This window comes from Carcharodon carcharias, chromosome 7, assembly GCF_017639515.1.
Source record: "Carcharodon carcharias isolate sCarCar2 chromosome 7, sCarCar2.pri, whole genome shotgun sequence".
NCBI classification, from domain to species: domain Eukaryota; kingdom Metazoa; phylum Chordata; class Chondrichthyes; order Lamniformes; family Lamnidae; genus Carcharodon; species Carcharodon carcharias.
The window spans coordinates 40262719-40280119 of record NC_054473.1 but is presented as its reverse complement, the minus strand read 5'-3'; the positions used below and the strand labels follow the sequence as shown (position 1 = coordinate 40280119).

Sequence of the window (17401 nt, the reverse complement as noted above, 5' to 3'; positions counted from 1 at the left end):
TAGTCCTTGTGGAGACAAAGTCCCATTTTCTCATTGAGGATACCCTCCATTGTGTCGTGTGGCACTACCACTGTGCTAATTGGGATAGATTTCAAACAGACCTTGCAACTTGAGACTGGGCAACCATGAGGCACTCTGGGCCATCAGTAGCAGAATTGCACTCATGACCCGGCATATCCTCCACTCTACCACCAAGCCAAGGGATCAACCCTGGTTCAGCGAAGAGTGCAGGAGGGCACGCTAGGAGCAGTACCAGGCATACCTAAAAATGAGGTGTCAACCTAGTGAAGCTACAACATAGGACAACTTGCATGCCAAACAGCATAAGCAGTAAGCATTAGACAAAACTAAGTGATTCCACAGCCACCGGATCAGATCTAAGCTCTGCAGTCCTGCCACAACCAGTCATGAATGGTGATGGACAATTAAACAACTCACTGGAGGAGGAGGCTCCACAAATATCCCCATCCCCAATGATGGGAGAGCACACGACATCAGTGCAAAAGATAAGGCTCAAGCAATTGCTACAATCTTCAGCCAGAAGTGCCAAGTGGGCGATCCATCTCAGCCTTCTCCAGAGGTCCCCAGCATCGCAAATGCCTGTCTTCAGCCAAATTGATTCACTCCACGTGATATCAAGAAATGGCTGAAGGCACTGGATACTGCAAAACTGGATACTGCAAAGGATATGGGCCCTGACAATATTACGGCAATAGTACTGAAGAATTGTGCTCCAGAACTTGCTGCACCACTAGTCAGGCTGTTCCAGTACAGCTACAACACTGGCATCTACCAGGCAAAGTAGAAAATTGCTCAAGTATGTCCTATACGCAAAAAGCAGGATAAATTCAACCTGGCCAATTACCGCCCCATCAGCCCACTCTTGACCATCAGTAAAGTGATGGAAGGGGTCATCAACAGTGTTGTCAAGCAGCACTTGCTTAGCAATAATCTGCTCACTGATGCCCAGTTTGGGTTCTGCCAGGGCCACTCAACTTCTGACCCCATTACAGCCTTGGTTCAAATATGGATTTAAAGAGCTGAGCTCCCGAGGTGAGGTGAGAGTGACTGCCCTTGACATCATGGCAGCATTTGACTAAGTGTGGCATCAGGGAGCCCTAGCAAAACTGGAGTCAACGCAAATCAAGGGGAAACCTCTCCGCTGGTTGGAGCCATATCTAACACAAAGGAAGATGGCTGTGGTTATTGAAGGTCAATCATCTCAGCTCCAGGACATCATTGCAGGAGCTCCTCAGGGTGCTGCCCTCAGCCCAACCATCTTCAGCTGCTTTATCAATGACCTCCCATTAATCGTAAGGTCAGAAGTGAGGATGGTCACTGCTGATTGCACAATGTTCAGCACCATTCGTGACTCCTCAGACACTGAAGCAGTCCGTGTCCAAAAACAGCAAGGCCTGATCAATATCCAGGCTTGGGCTGACAAGTGACAAGTAACATTCGTGCCATGCAAGTGCCAGGCAATGATCATCTCCAACAACAAAAATCAAGCCATTGCCCCTTGACATTCAATGGCATTACCATCACTGAATCCCCCACTATCAACACCTTTGGGCTTACCATTCACCAGAAACTGAACTGGATTATCCATATAAATACTGTGGCTATGAGAACATGTCAAAGGCTACGAATCGTGCGGCAAGTAACTCACCTCCTGACTCACCAAATCTTGTCCACCATCTACAAGGCACAGGTCAGGAATATGATGGAATACTCTCCACTTGCCTGGATGACTGCAGCTCCCACAACACTCAAGGTTGACACCATCCAGGACAAAGCAGTCCGCTTGATTGGCACCACATCCACAAACATTCAATCCCTCCACCACTGACGCACAGTAGCAGCAGTGTGTACTATCTATAAGATGCACTGCAGGAACTCACCAAGGCTCCTTAGACAACTTTCAATCCCACAATTGCTAACATCTAGAAGGACAAGGGCAGCAGACACATGGGAACACCACTACCTGGAAGTTCCCCTCCAAGCCACAAACCATCCTGACTTGGAAATATGTCACCATTCCTTTACAGTTGCTGGGTCAAAATCCTGGAACTCCCTTCATAACAGCACTGTGGGTATGCCTACACCATACGGACTGCAGCAGTTCAAGAAGACAGCTCACCACCACATTCTCAAGGACAACTAGGGTTGGGCAATAAATGCTGACCGAGCCAGCGAAGCCCACATTCCGTGAATGAATTTTTTAAAAATTGGGCAAAGAATGGCTCTCATTAGTAAGTTAGTAGTAAGAAAGGAACTCAGGGAGAAACTTGTTACTTCACAACGTTGCTGTGGAACGAATTACCAGGGAAATTGCTGAAGCAGACAAGTATAGTATTGTTAGGAAATAGAGATAGTTTAAGTAAGTTATATTTGTATTTTTTGAGTGTTAGGAATGAGCTTTAGCTTTGGTTTTTGAGTTTGATTTGTATTTCTGTACCTGTAAGAAAGGTCAAAATGAGTTTTAATTTCACTTTAAAACATGTCTGCATTTTAATGAAGGTTTTTACGATTCTAAAGCAAACAAGAATAGGAAAAATTGGGCTGTTACCTAGCAACAAGGATCCAGAGAGGCAGGACCCTCCTTCAGACTCACACACACACATACACACAAACACACAGACAGAAAGTGCTAGAAAGAAAGCAGGTTGATTTGGAAGCTGTTGGAGTTCAGCTGGTTTGGAAGACAGCTACCAAACAGAAGCCACCTAGAAATGGACAAATAGCCGGTCCCAAGCTAACGAAAACCCCAAAAATCCAGGGGAGTAGAAGAGGGGAAAGTCCAAAGAAGACCTTCTAGTCAAAGGAGGGACAGGAACCTGGAAAAGGTTCTGTTAAGTGAAGTTAAGAGTGAGGTGCAGAGAAAGCCTCCAAGCTTTAAGTTTAAAGCTTCAAGCTGCAGAAAGCAGATTTAAAGTGAGAACAGCTTGCAAGAAACAAGAAGGTCCAAAGAGACAACTGAAGGTCTGTAACTCTTTGCTGTGGGTATGTGAAGCAGTGTGTACTGTTGACGGCTGAGTCGGTTAGAGAAAGGGTGTGGAAGACAGATTAAATGCATGTGGTGGCCCAGAGAAGAGGAACATCAAAAAGAGAGTTGGAAACCCTGAAGGTAAACCCTTGCGGAAGGTGCCTGAGAGAAAGGGTTGGTTTGGGGGAAGATTCCAAGAAGAGTTCTTGGAGAGTGGAGATTGGAAACCCTCATGTAAAAGACAGAGTTCAGTGAGACTGGTTGACTCATGGTGGGGGGTTGGGGGCAGGGGGGCTGGTGCGGGGGGAGAGGTGGGATGGGGGGGGTGGGCGGAGTTGAGGAGAGATCCATAGCAGCTGGTTAAGGTGGCATCTGTTACTTGGTTTCAGAGTAGTGTCTCCAACCACAGGGTGTCTGTTGGTTTACATTGCCTGTGTACTTACTGTGAACATTAAAGTATAAGATAGGTTTTGAAACTTCTGTTATCCTTACAGACCTGTATATATCTGTAAAGATGTAGTTGTGGGTGAAGGAGTATTGTAATATAGTTAATCTTGTTTAATAAATTTTTTGATAAAAGCTCAGCAGCTACTCTCCACGTATCTAAACAAACAAATAAACATTGGGATCTACCAAGCTGGGTTCCACTCTGGGATCAGGCTTGTCCAGGGTTAACCTCAGCTGGGATCATAAATGTATGTTTTAAAAAGATGGGATTGATGGATGTGATAAGAAAGAAGGTTGCTCGAGTTGATCTATGAAAAGTGATAGGCTTGTTGTGACTTAATGATTTTAATTACCTGTTAAAATATTTTTTTAAAAATACGTCATTGTTGTTAAGAACACAGGAACAGGGGGAGGCCATTCAGCCCCTTGAGCTCATTCCATCATTCACTTGGATCATGAGCGGTCTGTCCCTCAACTCTATTTACTCACCTTTGATCCATTTCTCTTGAGAATCTTGTTCTTTGTCTTAACATATTCAATTTATTCTGCATCCACAGCCACTTGGGTGAAAGAATTTTACTTTTTCACTACTATTGTGTGAAAAAGTGCTTCCTGATTTCACTCCTAGCTCTAATTTTAAGATTTTATCCTTTATTCTAGATTCCCCCATGAGAAGAAATAGGTTCTCTATACCTAGCCTACTGAATATTTTTATTGTTTGAAATGCCTCAATTTGATCACTCCACAACCTTCTAAGTTAAGAGAATACAAGTCAGGTCCATGCAACCTGTTCTCTAACTTTAATCCTTTCAGGTCTGGTATCATTTTTGTAAATCTGCACTGGACTAACTTAAAGACCAAACTGAGGTTGATGCTCAGAACTCAATGTAGTGCTCTAGATGGGGTCTGAATAAGGATGTGTGCAACTTCTTCACTGTTGAATTCCAGTGCCTCCCACCCCTTTAGATGGAGAGCAACATTCTATTTTCCTTTTTGATTGCTAGCACCAGCTTTAATTGATTGTGCATCTGTAAACCCAAATCCCTTTTCTCCTCTTACAGTTTCTAGTCTCTTGCTGTCAAAAAATGTTCCAACTTGATTTTCTTGGATCCAAAGCAGATTATATCATGCTACCCCATATTGAAAACCATTTGCCATATTTTTGTCTATTAACTTAATCTGTTTATGTTCCTTTATAACTTCTTGCTCCCATCTATGCAACTTATTGTTCCCTCTAGTTTGGATGAATAAGCTTTGATTCTTTAATTCGCATTATTGATGTATATGATGAAAAGCTGATATGAGGGCCCAGTACAAGCCCTGGAGAACACAACTTGTCATGTTGCACCAGAACGCATTCCCTTTATGCCTTTTCTCTTTCTCCTACCTATCAACCAATTATCAAACCATATCCCAAGGTTACATGTGCTCTTATTTTTACAAATGATGTGTCCAACTGTTATGATTTTTGGCCCTTTCATTCATTATTCAAGCATATTTTATTCTGCAATTGTTTGACTGAGTTAATTTGCCCGACACAGAAATAGGGAAAATAAGTTTGGAGGTTTGATAGGTGTGGAATTGTCAATATTTTAATATGGGGGCATGTGGCAAATCACTGTTCAAAAATAATTGGGGTGTTATTTTAAAATAAAGTGCCCACCAGTGAAGTAAAAACGATACATATCATGGAAGCTGATTCTGTACCAATTGGAATACTCACCAGCAGATCTTAATTTTTTGAAATGCTGTTTTTCCCTCCAATCTGTCTTCCAGACCTTCTGTTGCTGAAAGGCCATGCAAATATGACTTTAGAGCAGGAAAATCCTTGGTCTGTGTTGAGCTGCCTGGTCAAGGGAAACACTTCATGTGTTACAATTGGCTAAATCTGCTTACAACACCAAATTTCCTTATGGCCTCAAACCGCGTTTAGTGCTAAATTTTAGGAACTCTTATGCTACAGACTCCTGCTCTTTAGAAATTGGACTTGTTCAAATTCATTTCACATTATTCTATTACAGCTGACAAAAGGGGAGACATTCATTACCTGTGTGAGCCGAATTCAAACCAAGGTCTAAGTATGTAAGAGTGGGCATCATACCCCTGTCCCATTCAACCTCACCCTACTACCTACTTTAAACTAACCTGTCTCTCTTTTGCAGGAGCTGATGTCCTGTCTCAAGCTTCTGATGGTGTCTCTGTGTTATTTGAGGCTGCCACTGTTGCAAACTCAGAATGCTTGGCACTCCTATTAGAATATGGGGCTGATGCCAATGTTCCCAAATATTCTGGTCACCTGCCCATTCACAGGGCATCATACAGAGGACATTATCAGTAAGTCTGAGGAAAATATATTGGGCAGCCACAATGGTGATTTTATTTTTATATTTCGAATAAAAACCTCATGAGAAATTGCAACACTATTTTTGAAAATGACTATTAATGTTAAAATACTGACTGTATGTTAGGGATTAATAGTGGAGCCCACCCCATGCACTCACCACCCCAACTGCCTGTCAGTTTGACTACCCAACCCCTACCCTGACCACCCATGCCCTCACCCCCCCCCCTCCCCACTCACACAACCACTCACCCCAACTCCTATCCACTCACTCACCAACCCACTAAAACCATCTCGACCTTTAAAATATTATCTGAACATGGCAGCTAGTATCATAAAAGGGGGTGTGGCCTCTCCACTGCTTCGTTGCTCTCTGTGAATGGCTGTGCTAAGGGTTCATGGCTGTAGCCAGGGTAAGAGGACCCAGCTAAAAAGGCGGAAAAAGGTGGGGCAGTAATACTCCTGCAGTCAGTGGTAAACACACCAGCATCGCCGCTGACTGGAAAATCTGGCTTAATGTTTTAGGTCAGTGACCTTTGATCAGAACTCTACCTATGGTGGGATGGCCCACCAAGTGTCCCAGTTGTAAAGTAAAAACAGAAAGTGCTGGAAAAAACTCAGCTGGAAAGAGAAACAGAGTTAACGTTTCGAGCTCAATATAAAAAAGAGTCAGGTTGGGGTTGGCTCTGTTTTGCTCTCCACAGATGCTGCCAGACCTGCTGAGTTTTTCCAACAATTTCTGTTTTAATTTTCGATTTCCAGCATTTGGCTTTTATTTTGTTTGTTGTGTATCTTCACACTTTTTTTCCCTTTGAGGGATAGTGGGGAAGTATTGGAAGGATCTATAAGCTGATTTATCAGTCTGTTGAACCACGTCATGGGCATTCCCTTCGTGGGGTGGCTTTTGAACCCAGTGCTTCTGGCTCTGAGGCAGGGGCACTACCTACTGAACCACAAGACTTCCACAGCTGGGAACTGGCAAAGCACCTTATCATCAGCCACTGTCAAAACCCCATTAAAAAAAAACTATACAAAACATGCCACTTATCTATTCTGCTCCTAAATAAAAGAACAATTGTTAAATTGTTGGAAGTATCAGCCTATGGCCCCTTCTTAAATGGGAGACATTACTGATATCACTGTCACACTTGCACATCCTGTGTAAATCCTCTGGGTCAGGTGGCACCAGTTAGAAAACATACTGTCACAGTAGCTAAATGATACTGGACAATGCCAGGCTTAAGCATTTATGAGTTAGGCAGCTAATAATAGTATCGTACCAACTTCTGCACTTCAGCAGAGTATCCTGGCACAGCTTATCCCTGTTTACATTCCCACTATTCTCTATCAGCTGCTGGCTAGGAGTGGAATTGGCAAATTCTGCAGGAGCTTGCAAAACCCGTGAAGAATTGAGTCTCCACCACTAACCTAGAAACATAAATCAAATCGTATCTAACTACAGCTGACAATGAGAGAACAGTGCATGTGTTGTCAGCTGCAGCTTTATAACGCTAAAGAGCCTGGAGTTGGTGGACTTATGTAAATGAAGAATAAAGGACCTTCCTTTTAGCTTCAGTGTTCAGTTTAATATGAAATAAAAGCACAAGTTGCTGAAAAATACAATTTGTTGCTCAATATTTGTTTTAAAAGACCAACAGGTAAATGCTCAAATTTGAGAATCTTTGTTCAATTGATGAAGGGTATAAACCTGAAACATTAATTCCTCCTGTCCCCTTTTTTTTAATTACCAGTGGATCTACTGTGTATTCCTGAAATTTTATATTCTATTTCTTATTTCTATGATTTGCAGTTTTTCTTAATTATTAAAATGTATTCTTGCCTGGTTTTCCGTAGATCACTGAAGCAGTTAATTCCAGTTACAGATTACTCTGCTATTATGGAGAGTGGGATAAGTCCAGTGCATTCAGCAGCAGCAGGTGGCCAGCAAGAATGCCTCAAGTTGCTTCTGCAGTTCCACTTTGATGTCAATTTCATGCTCAGTCACAGGCTTCGCAGAGGCTATGATGACCACAGAAAATCTGCTCTCTATTTTGCTGTATCAAATAATGATGTCCTCTCTGCTCGGCTCCTCCTGGAGGCTGGAGCATTACCAAACCAAGATCCCATCAATTGTCTCCAACTAGCTCTGAGACTAGGCAACTATGAACTCATGAACTTGCTTCTGCGTCATGGAGCCAATGTAAATTACTATTGCAAAGTGAACACAACTCACTTCCCATCTGCTCTGCAGTATGCATTAAATAACGAAGTTATGTTGAGGATGTTGTTCAGTTACGGGTACAACATCCATTGCTGCTTTGATTGCCCACATGAAAACAAAATTCATCCCCTGTTTTCCTCTGAAGGATGGACACCATCAGTCATTAAGGACAACATGGTAGGTACTGGATTAGTCTACATATTTCAATGTCAGAGTAACTGGGCACTTCACAACGGCCCTGTGACAGATCCCTGGCCAATCACTGAGATATTTGCTGGCATCCTGCAGTCATTAGCGCTAATTGTTATTAAAGTAAATCAGATAGCAATTTCTGGTGACAGCATACATGCAGTTCAATAAAGAAATCAAGAAACTGCTGCCTGAGTTACCTTCCACCTCCAAAGCCTTCGCTATAACAGTATCTCACCTAGAGATTCAGTATTGAGATACATGGAAGACTTAAGGTTGTGGCTTTTACCTGATAAATACCTACTAGATTTGCCAGAGAAGGTTAAGGCTCATCCATTCCAGTGTAATTAAACTGTTCACAAGTCTGTGCTAAGTGTAAGTGTAATGCACAGCTGGTAATGTTCACTTTCCACTGCCCACAAAATCCCGGCCTGTATGTGCTTTGAAACCTGATTTCTGTCTGAATTTTATGATCAAGTATTCTCAGATCAAGACTAACTTTGATCTTATAGATTTATTTGTATTTTACAATAGTTAACAAACAACTAAATTCGCTTATGTAAGACATATATTTCTTTGTGTGGCCTTTGTTCCTTCTCTCTCTACATTAGAAAAGTATATAGAAAAATAGGTAGTTTGGGAAGCTATCTACTCTCTACTATCTAAGGTATGATGGTAGATAAACCATGGCAAACATTTAAATAATTAATTTATAATTTGCAACAAATATACATTCCCTTAAAGAATAAAAACTCCATGGGAAAAATGGTCCAAATGCGGTTAGCAAGAGATGTTAAAGATGGTAAGAGGCTTATAATGTTGCCAAATAGAATAATAAGTCTGGAAGGTGTTTGATGTTCGCAGTTTGATGTTCTCGGTCAGATTGCTGTTGTTCCACACTCTCTTATTCATCTTGTACTAATAGCTGCAGCTTTTGCTATGCATGTGTTGATTTCAGCATCAAGTGACAGATTGCTGATGACTGTTGGAGCCTAGAAATGCGAAGTATCAATAACCTTCAGCGCCACATTGTCAATGCTGACAGATGGTGGTATGGCAACATCCTGGACCATGACATTAGTTTTCCTGATGCTGATAGTTAAACCAAACCTTTTACAGACATGAGACAGTCTGTCTATTTGGAGCTGAAGGTATTCCTCAGAATGGAATGCTAGTGTGGCATTGTCAGTGTAGGGCAACTCTGAAGAGGTCTTGGCACACTTTTGCCTTTGTCCATCAAACAAGGCTGAACAGCTTTCTGTTAGTTTTGGGTTGTAAGTAGACACCTTCTGTAGATGACCTGAAACACATTGACAGCAACAAACAGAAGAATATGCCAAAGAGAGTCAGTGCCAGAACACAACCCTGTTTGATTCCCACTGTGGATTTCAAAGGGTTCCGATGTTGCCCCGTCATAGCTGACCTTACCCATCATGTTGTCATGGAAAGAGGCGATCACATTGAGCAGCTTCAGTGGGAAGGCAATTTTCTCCAGCAGCTTAAATAGACTGTCTCTGTTCACATGGTTGAATATCTTGGTAGGATCAATGTAGTCAATATTTAGTGGTCTCCTTTGTTCAGGGCAGACTATGAAGATCATGTTAGTTGTAGATTTTCAAGTCCAGACACACTGGGATTCGGGGTGATTGCGTTCAGCCAAGATCTGAAGTCTGATAAGGGCAACATGAGCAAATACTTTTCCCATGATGCTCAGCAGGGAGATACCTCAATTGTTGTTGCAATCGCTGTGGTAGCCCTTGTTCTTGTACAGGGTCACAATCTTTGCATCACGAATATCCTGGGTATTGTCCCCTCCCTCCAGCAGAGACACAGAAGTTTGTGCAGGTGCTGCAAGATTGCTGGCTTCTGTGCTTGAGAGTTGAGGTGGGAAAACATCAGCTCCTGGGGCTTTGCCTATGGCAAGTAAGTCAATATCTTTGCTAAGATCCTCCAATTGTGGAGTTGCTATCCAGCTCTGCCATGACAGGCAGGCCTTCTGTGGTGTCTTGAACTTCCTTGGTGACAGTGTTCTCCCTAGAGTATAACTTAAGGCAATGTTCCACCCATTTTTTCAGCTGCTTATTGCAGTCGGTGATGACTTTCCCTGCCTTTGTTTTCAGTTGAGCTGTTTTCTTTGCTGAGGAACCTGTTGCCTTTTTGATCCCTTCATACATGTCCCTAGCATTACTTGTCTCAAAAGACAGCTGGATGTTCTGGCAAAGTTGTAACCAATAGTCATTGACACACCACCGAGCGGTCTGTTGGACTTTACTTCAAGCGACTCTTAGTACTTTCAGAGTCTTCTCACTCAGATCTCTCTTGTAATTAATGAGAGTGGACAGCTTGGTTTCAATGTGCCCAGGGCACAAACCTGGGCAAAATTTATGGAGACCCTGGGTTGCTGAAATGTCAGGATGTCCCCCTCGACCTCGCCAGTGAAGTCCAAAGGAAAGCAAAGCATTGCAATTAGCATCAGTTTTGATGCAGGAGTTGCTGGAAAAATGAAATATTTAGTTATCAGTCTGCTTTTGGACTCCACTTCAGATTTTTTGTCAGGGTTTATCTGTTAGCCTTCCACTCTTCCAAGGTATCTACAAGGCAATGGAGCTATAGCCATAGATAGGAGTTTAGTTCATGTGTGCCAGGGCATGCCCACATGCCAGTGGGCCTACGCACTGCATGTTTGAGGGCCAAACCTCCTCCGAGTCCCTCTGAAGCTTTAGCCTGTGATGTGAGGGACCCAGTTTCTGTGTGTCACCATGAGGAGACACAGCTGAGGACTTGCCGGTGGAGAGTTTGGGTACTGAAAGGGAGATATTTATACATTTGGACCTCTTTTTTGCATTGCTGCTAGGTGTAGGCTGAAAGTGAAAAATAAGTAGCACATGAAAGCAGAAAGCATGCTAACTCTCTTCACCTGTACACTTAGGTGCATTTCTTTGACCAGCTGGACACACTGGATATTAAGAGGATTAGGGAATATGGGGATGGTGTGGAAAGGTGAAGTTGAACTAGAAGATCAACCATAATCATATTAAATGGTGGAGGAGGCCTCGAGGGTTTGACTGGTCTACTCTCACTCCTGTATCTTATGTTCTTACCTAACTTCCAGATGTTCAGATTTTTAACAGGATACTTTGTGCACCTTTAGCTCCTAAGTGAGTACAAGTGTTGATGAGTTATGCACACCAGATTTACTATATTCTGGGCTAATTTAGCTGATCTCAGCTGAGTTCCAGGCCCTTGGGGATTGGAAAAGCTTTCAGGATTTTCAGGCCAGCTTGTCTTAAAGTAACTTCTGTGGTCATGTGGGGTGAGGACAGGACACAACTTGGCTCCAATCCTCTCCACAATTGAACAGAAGCCTGCCATTTCCCTTTCAGACTCTTGTACGATGAATCAACACTGCTCAGTAGTGAAAATATGCCAAAAGTGGAAAGGTTTCATTCTTCAGCACTGAAGTATCTTTACTTTAAACACAGAAGTTCACAGAAATGATAATGAATTTAAAAAGGTGCGCAGTTGAGGTTCAAAATAGACTTCCTGAGCACAAGCTTCTGCAGCTTCAGGAGTAAATGAAATAGTTTAGTCCACTAAGCTCAAATATGTTACAACTATGCTTTCACTCGAGCAAATTTTTACCACATTGAAATGTTATTGAGTTCAGCTGTGGGCAATGTTTTTTGTTGTAATTTGAAAAGAACAAAACAATCAATTTTATAAAATTTATAGAAATATTATTTAACCTTTTGAATTTTTATTTCAGTTTTGTGAAGTCATTACATTAAACTGGTTAAAACACCTATCTGGGAAAGTGATCCGTGTGATGTTGGATTATGTAGCTCATGTTCGTTTCTGCTCTAAACTGAAAACCACACTTGAACAACAAATTGAATGGCCAGAAATCAGGCATATCATGAGTAAGTTACTGATCATTTGGTCTCAATGTCTTTGGTAATTATGGTGCAGTAATCAATATTATCATTACTAGGACACACTTAGGGCGCATTTGTGCAGTAAATTTAGTGTCATGAAAAATAGTTTCAAAATACCAAAATGGCAGTGTAAATTCTGAGTTGAACCCAAATCCTCAGAGAATCAGTGTAGGATTATTTGGGTTTGACACCATGCAGAGTATACTGTGAAGTCAAACATTTTTTAACCTGTTCCTTGGAGCCCCTTAGAACTTTTTAAATCTACCTAGAATTAATTTAGAATTCGGATGCTTGCACCCAAGTTCTGAACATTGTTACAATCTCAGTGGAGACCAGGAACTTTTAAAATTAAATTAGCTCAGTTATTATCAGGAAGAATTGCACCACAAGACTTCATGTCTAAACAAATAAGCTTTAAATGTACAAGAGTTAAACGAAGCAAGTACAACTAACTTAACACTATATTTCATAAATTCTTACTTTTTTTAATCTCAAAAGGCCACTCCCTGTTCTACTTTTATTTCCATCCAAGGGTTCCCCTGTACTTTCCAGGATCTTGAAATTCCTTCACTTCTTCTGGGACCAAATCATAGTTTTCAGGAAGTCACTTTGATTCTCCTCAGTGTTCCCACTATTCTTTGAGACATAAGATTTCCTGGGGTCCTTCCACTAACGTCCAGCTAGGTGACCCTACAGTCCTCCTTAAGCACATCACAATTGTGGACTCCCCAGTTCAAGCATGGACCTCAATGCATTCTTGCTTGGTGACTCCAAATCAGAAAACTTCCTTGGTTTCCAATAGCCCTCAGCTCTTGGTCCACAGCTGCTTTACAGTTCCTGATCGAGTCTTCAACTGCCCGTCTCAAAGCTGCTCCCAAGCTGACTGCATTGTTCTGTGAGAAACCATACATATAAAAGCTCAAAACCAAAAAATACAAACTCCTTGAAATCTATCCCTATAGCAATGTGTCATGCTCGGGATGTCCTTTACCTTTACCTTCAAAACATCCCTTTGATTCAGGGACCCACATGAATAATTTATATCTCTCTCGGTGGTAGGATCAAGAACAAGAGGGCACAAATGTAAGGTAATTGGAAAAAGAAGCAATGGCGACATGAGGAAAAACTTTCTCACACAACAAGTGGTTAGGATCTGGAATGGACTGCCTGAGAGTGTGGTGGAGGTAGGTTCAGTCAAGGCATCCAAGAGGGAATTGGATTGTTATCTGAAAAGGAACAATGTTCAGGGCTATGGAGAGAAGGTGGGGTAGTGCCACTAGATAAATTGATCCTACGGAGAGCCAGACCTGACATGACAGGCCAAATAGACTCCTTCTGTGCTGCAACAATTCTGTAATTCTGTAATGGGGCCAACTGCAATCTTATCAGACTCACTGGCTTCACTGCGAAGCTAAGAGAGGAATACCTGGTGCCGAATTTTTCACTCAGCGTGTGGGTGCATGCCTGACCCACTCAAGTGTGAAATAGCATGTGATATCACAAGCAATCACGTGGTATTTCAGTCGGCAGGCGCGCACGAGAGTCAGAAGCACGCCTGCCGACAATTAAGAGGCCTATTAAGGCCATCACCGTAATAATTAACTGAGGTTTTTTATTGCCCGTCCAACATTACGGTTGGTGGGTGGTTGAATCGGCCAGTCAGCCTTTGCATTTTTCAGGAAACCTCAATCATAGGTGGGTTGAGGTTTCCGATGTTAATTTTAAAAAATTAAAATGTTTGGGCAGAACTTTCACCATCCATATGTTCCGGTGACTGATTCTGATGCTTGGGCCTTTTTTCCTGGTTTTTAAAATCTTTATTTTTTGCATTTAAATTCTTCAGCTCCCTGAGACAGCCTTCAGGGAGCTTTCGTTCTGCACTCGTGCTGACTTCAGCGCTAGCCCTCCTTCCACCCCCCACTCCGGCAGCGCTGAGCCTTTCAAACCCGCCTTTCACGCTGGTTGCCTGTTAATTGGCCAACCTGCGTGAAATCGTGGTCGGGGATCTGTTCCTTGGCCACTGCCGGGCCTGCCAATCCCAAAATAAAAACCCAGCCCCCATTGTTTATTATTTTCCCATCTCTAACTCTAACCTCTTAAAGTAAACATAGATCTTTCTTTGAATGGTAATTATCTTAGGGGTGTTTATCAATTTCTCAAACCTAGGCTTTTTTTCCCATTTATTGCACATGTTAAAATTCAATTCCAAAACCTAAGTTAGACTCCTAAAACGTATGAATCATAAAATTAGATATTTGTAACAATATGTTGTCAACTCCTTTAAGATGGGAAATGCGAATGATCTCAGACTAATAAGTGCAGAATAAATTAACTGAAAATTATAGGAAATTTGTTTTAGAAATTCAAATCATCCACAATTCTTAGATTCCTTTTACTCAATTTAAAGAACTTCCAAATGAAATTGCGACTTGATGAACTGGGTTTTGCATTCATATAATTTTATAATTTTATTTGTGACCAATTAACTTATTAGCACTATCTTGACTGCTCGCAAACTTACATCAGTTCAGGTTACCATTTTGTGCTTGAAAACATCTTAAAAAGTAGGCCTCACTCTTATCTGCTTTAAATTATAGCTGCGCCTGACAGGACAAGGGCAGCAGATGCATGGGAATGCCATCACCTGGAAGTTCCCCTCCAAGCCACTCACCACCCTGAATTGGAATTGTACTGCCGCTCCTTTTCTGTCACTGGGTCAAAATCCTGGTGTATTTACACCAAATGGACTGCAGTAGTTCAAAAAGGCAGCTCACCACCACCTTCTCAAGGGCAATTAGGGATGGGCAATAAATGCTGGCCCAGCCAGCGACGCTCACATCACACAAAAGAATGAAAAAAAGAACTAGCTTTCTAAATTAAAAATTTTAAGTTTGACAAGTTTATATCATTCCCTTTATTTGATTTTGTTGTATTTCAATTAGTTTTGTGTGGGAACAATTTAAACTCAAAGGAGCATATTATTGTCGAACTGAATAGCAGAGAGCTGTACAATGTTTGCACATTAGTTGAATCTGCAAGCTTATTTAGGAGGCCATTTCAGCTCTTGAGCTGAGCTATCTTAGTGAGGTGGTCCTTGTAGGTAAGAATGCAATCTAAAGATATTCTTAGATTTAATAGCTTTGGGCCCTGTGCAAGCTATTCTTTATCCAACAAGTTGAGTTCTCATGAAGCGTTGGCATGATTAAAATGGAAGCATAATGACACTGCCTCTGACACGCAGTAGATTTATATTTCCATCTTTTGAAATAGTGAAAGCTGCCATGTCTTGGTTCAAGTTGTCCTTAATTGTTCTGAAGTCTCTGTCTCTTGAAGTAAGGCAGATAACATCTGCACTCTTGAATGGCCTGGAGTATAACATGTTGGAGGATTTGTAAATATGTTTTGAAAAGTTGTAACAAAAGTGGAACTCTTGGGAAATCTGCATTCTCCAAATGTTCAGCCTATTGCCTAACAACATAGCCATAAACAAACTTCAAGATCACACATCTGACATCTTGACAAGTAGACCAATATAATAACATGGAGAATAACCTGGACTTTAAAAGAAACAAACAAATGGCTACCAGATATATGCCCACCCACTCCTGCCAGCATCAGGTATTATTGTACAACAAAAAACTTTCTTGATAAAATCCAAAAGACACCATAACTGTCTTTTTTCAAAGATACAGTGAGGTGCCTCACCACAAATTCAAGAAGGCAGCTCACCACCACCTTCTCAAGGGAAATTAGGGATGGGCAAGAAATGGTGGCCTAGCCAATGGCACCCATATCCTGTGAAAGAATACATTTTTAAAAAGTATGCCAATCTGGACAACGCTTCCAACCATCTCTGGCAAGTGCTGGTTCAATATGATGAACAAAACGGAGATGAGCTTCTCTTTTTGTAAGAAACAGCTTTCTCAACATCCATCCTGTCCACCAGCTACAAGGCACAAGTCAGGAGCATGATGGAATACTCTCCACTTGGGTTTGCATTGCCATGCTATCTCTGATACAAGCTCAACTGTTTTAAATGTAGGAAAAGTATAAATTAATACGCCTATAGACTCCGAAAGGTCCTTCTTTGTAGCTATGGTGCAGTTGAGGACATTGCTTATCTATTGAATGGCTGTTGATTTCAAACAAGAGATGGGTGGGCATATATTTGGTAGCCATTTGGTGTTTGTTTCTCTTAGACACATGGTTACTCTCCATGTTATTATATTGGCCCATTTGTCAAGATGTCAAAGGTTCATGACTATGTTGTTAGGCAATAGGTTGAATATTTGGAGTATTTTTTTCATTCATTCAAGGGATGTGAGCATCACTGGCTAGGCCAGCATTTATTGGCCATCGTTAACTACCCTTGAGAAGGTGGTGGTGAGCTGCCTTCTTGAAATGCTGCAGTCTGTCTGGTGTAGGTACACCCACAGTGCTGTTAGGGAGGGATTTCCAGGATGCAGAATCCCCCAATATCAACATCCTGGGGGATACCATTGACCAGAAACTGGACTAGACTAGCCATATAAATACTGTGGCTACAAGAGCAGGTCAGAGGCTAGGAATCCTGCAGCGAGTAACTCACCTCCTGACACCCCAAAGCCTGTCTACCATCTACAAGGCACAAGTCAGGAGTGTGATGGAATACTCTCCGCTTGGATGAGTACAGCTTCAACAGCATTCAAGAAGCTTGACACCATTCAGGACAAAACAACCGCTTGATTGACATCCCATCCAAAAACATTCACACCCCCCAACACCAACACACAGTAGCAGCAGTGTGTGCCATCTACAAGATGAACTGCAAGAATTCACCAAGGCTCCTTAGACAGCACCTTTCAAACCCTTGACTGCTACCATCTATAAGGACAAGGGCAGCAGACACATGGGAATGCCATCACCTCAAAGTTGCCCCCCCGCCTCTCTCCCCCCAAGCCACTCACCATCCTGACTTGGAAATATTGCCACTCCATCACCGTCGCTGGGTCAAAATCCTAGACCTCCTTCCCTTACAGGACTGTGGGTTTACCTACACCACATCTGCAGCAGTTCAAGAAGGCAGATCACCACCACCTTCTCAAGAGCAATTAGGGATGGGCAATAAATGCTGGCCTAGCCAATGACACCTACATCCCAAGAATGAATAAAAAAATCTGACTACCAAGAGGATCTTCCAAACTCCACAATATTACATCCATTGATTGGCTAGATGGTATGATGCCTATCTAAGTCCTTTTGGCATAGTTTATTTCTTCTGCCATCTTAATTGATGACCAAAG

The 17401-nt window shown here is 42.0% G+C and overlaps 1 protein-coding gene across 1 annotated transcript in view; it reads left to right on the top strand.

Annotated features, from left to right (window-relative positions):
- Positions 1 to 17401, top strand: part of LOC121280238 (dynein heavy chain 12, axonemal-like) — a 38021-nt gene that overhangs the window by 19932 nt on the left and 688 nt on the right. Inside the window, exons 7-9 of the mRNA XM_041192014.1 lie at positions 5596 to 5767; positions 7629 to 8172; positions 11951 to 12104. Coding sequence (XP_041047948.1) covers positions 5596 to 5767; positions 7629 to 8172; positions 11951 to 12104 — 870 coding nt within the window. The remainder of the gene's footprint in view (positions 1 to 5595; positions 5768 to 7628; positions 8173 to 11950; positions 12105 to 17401) is intronic.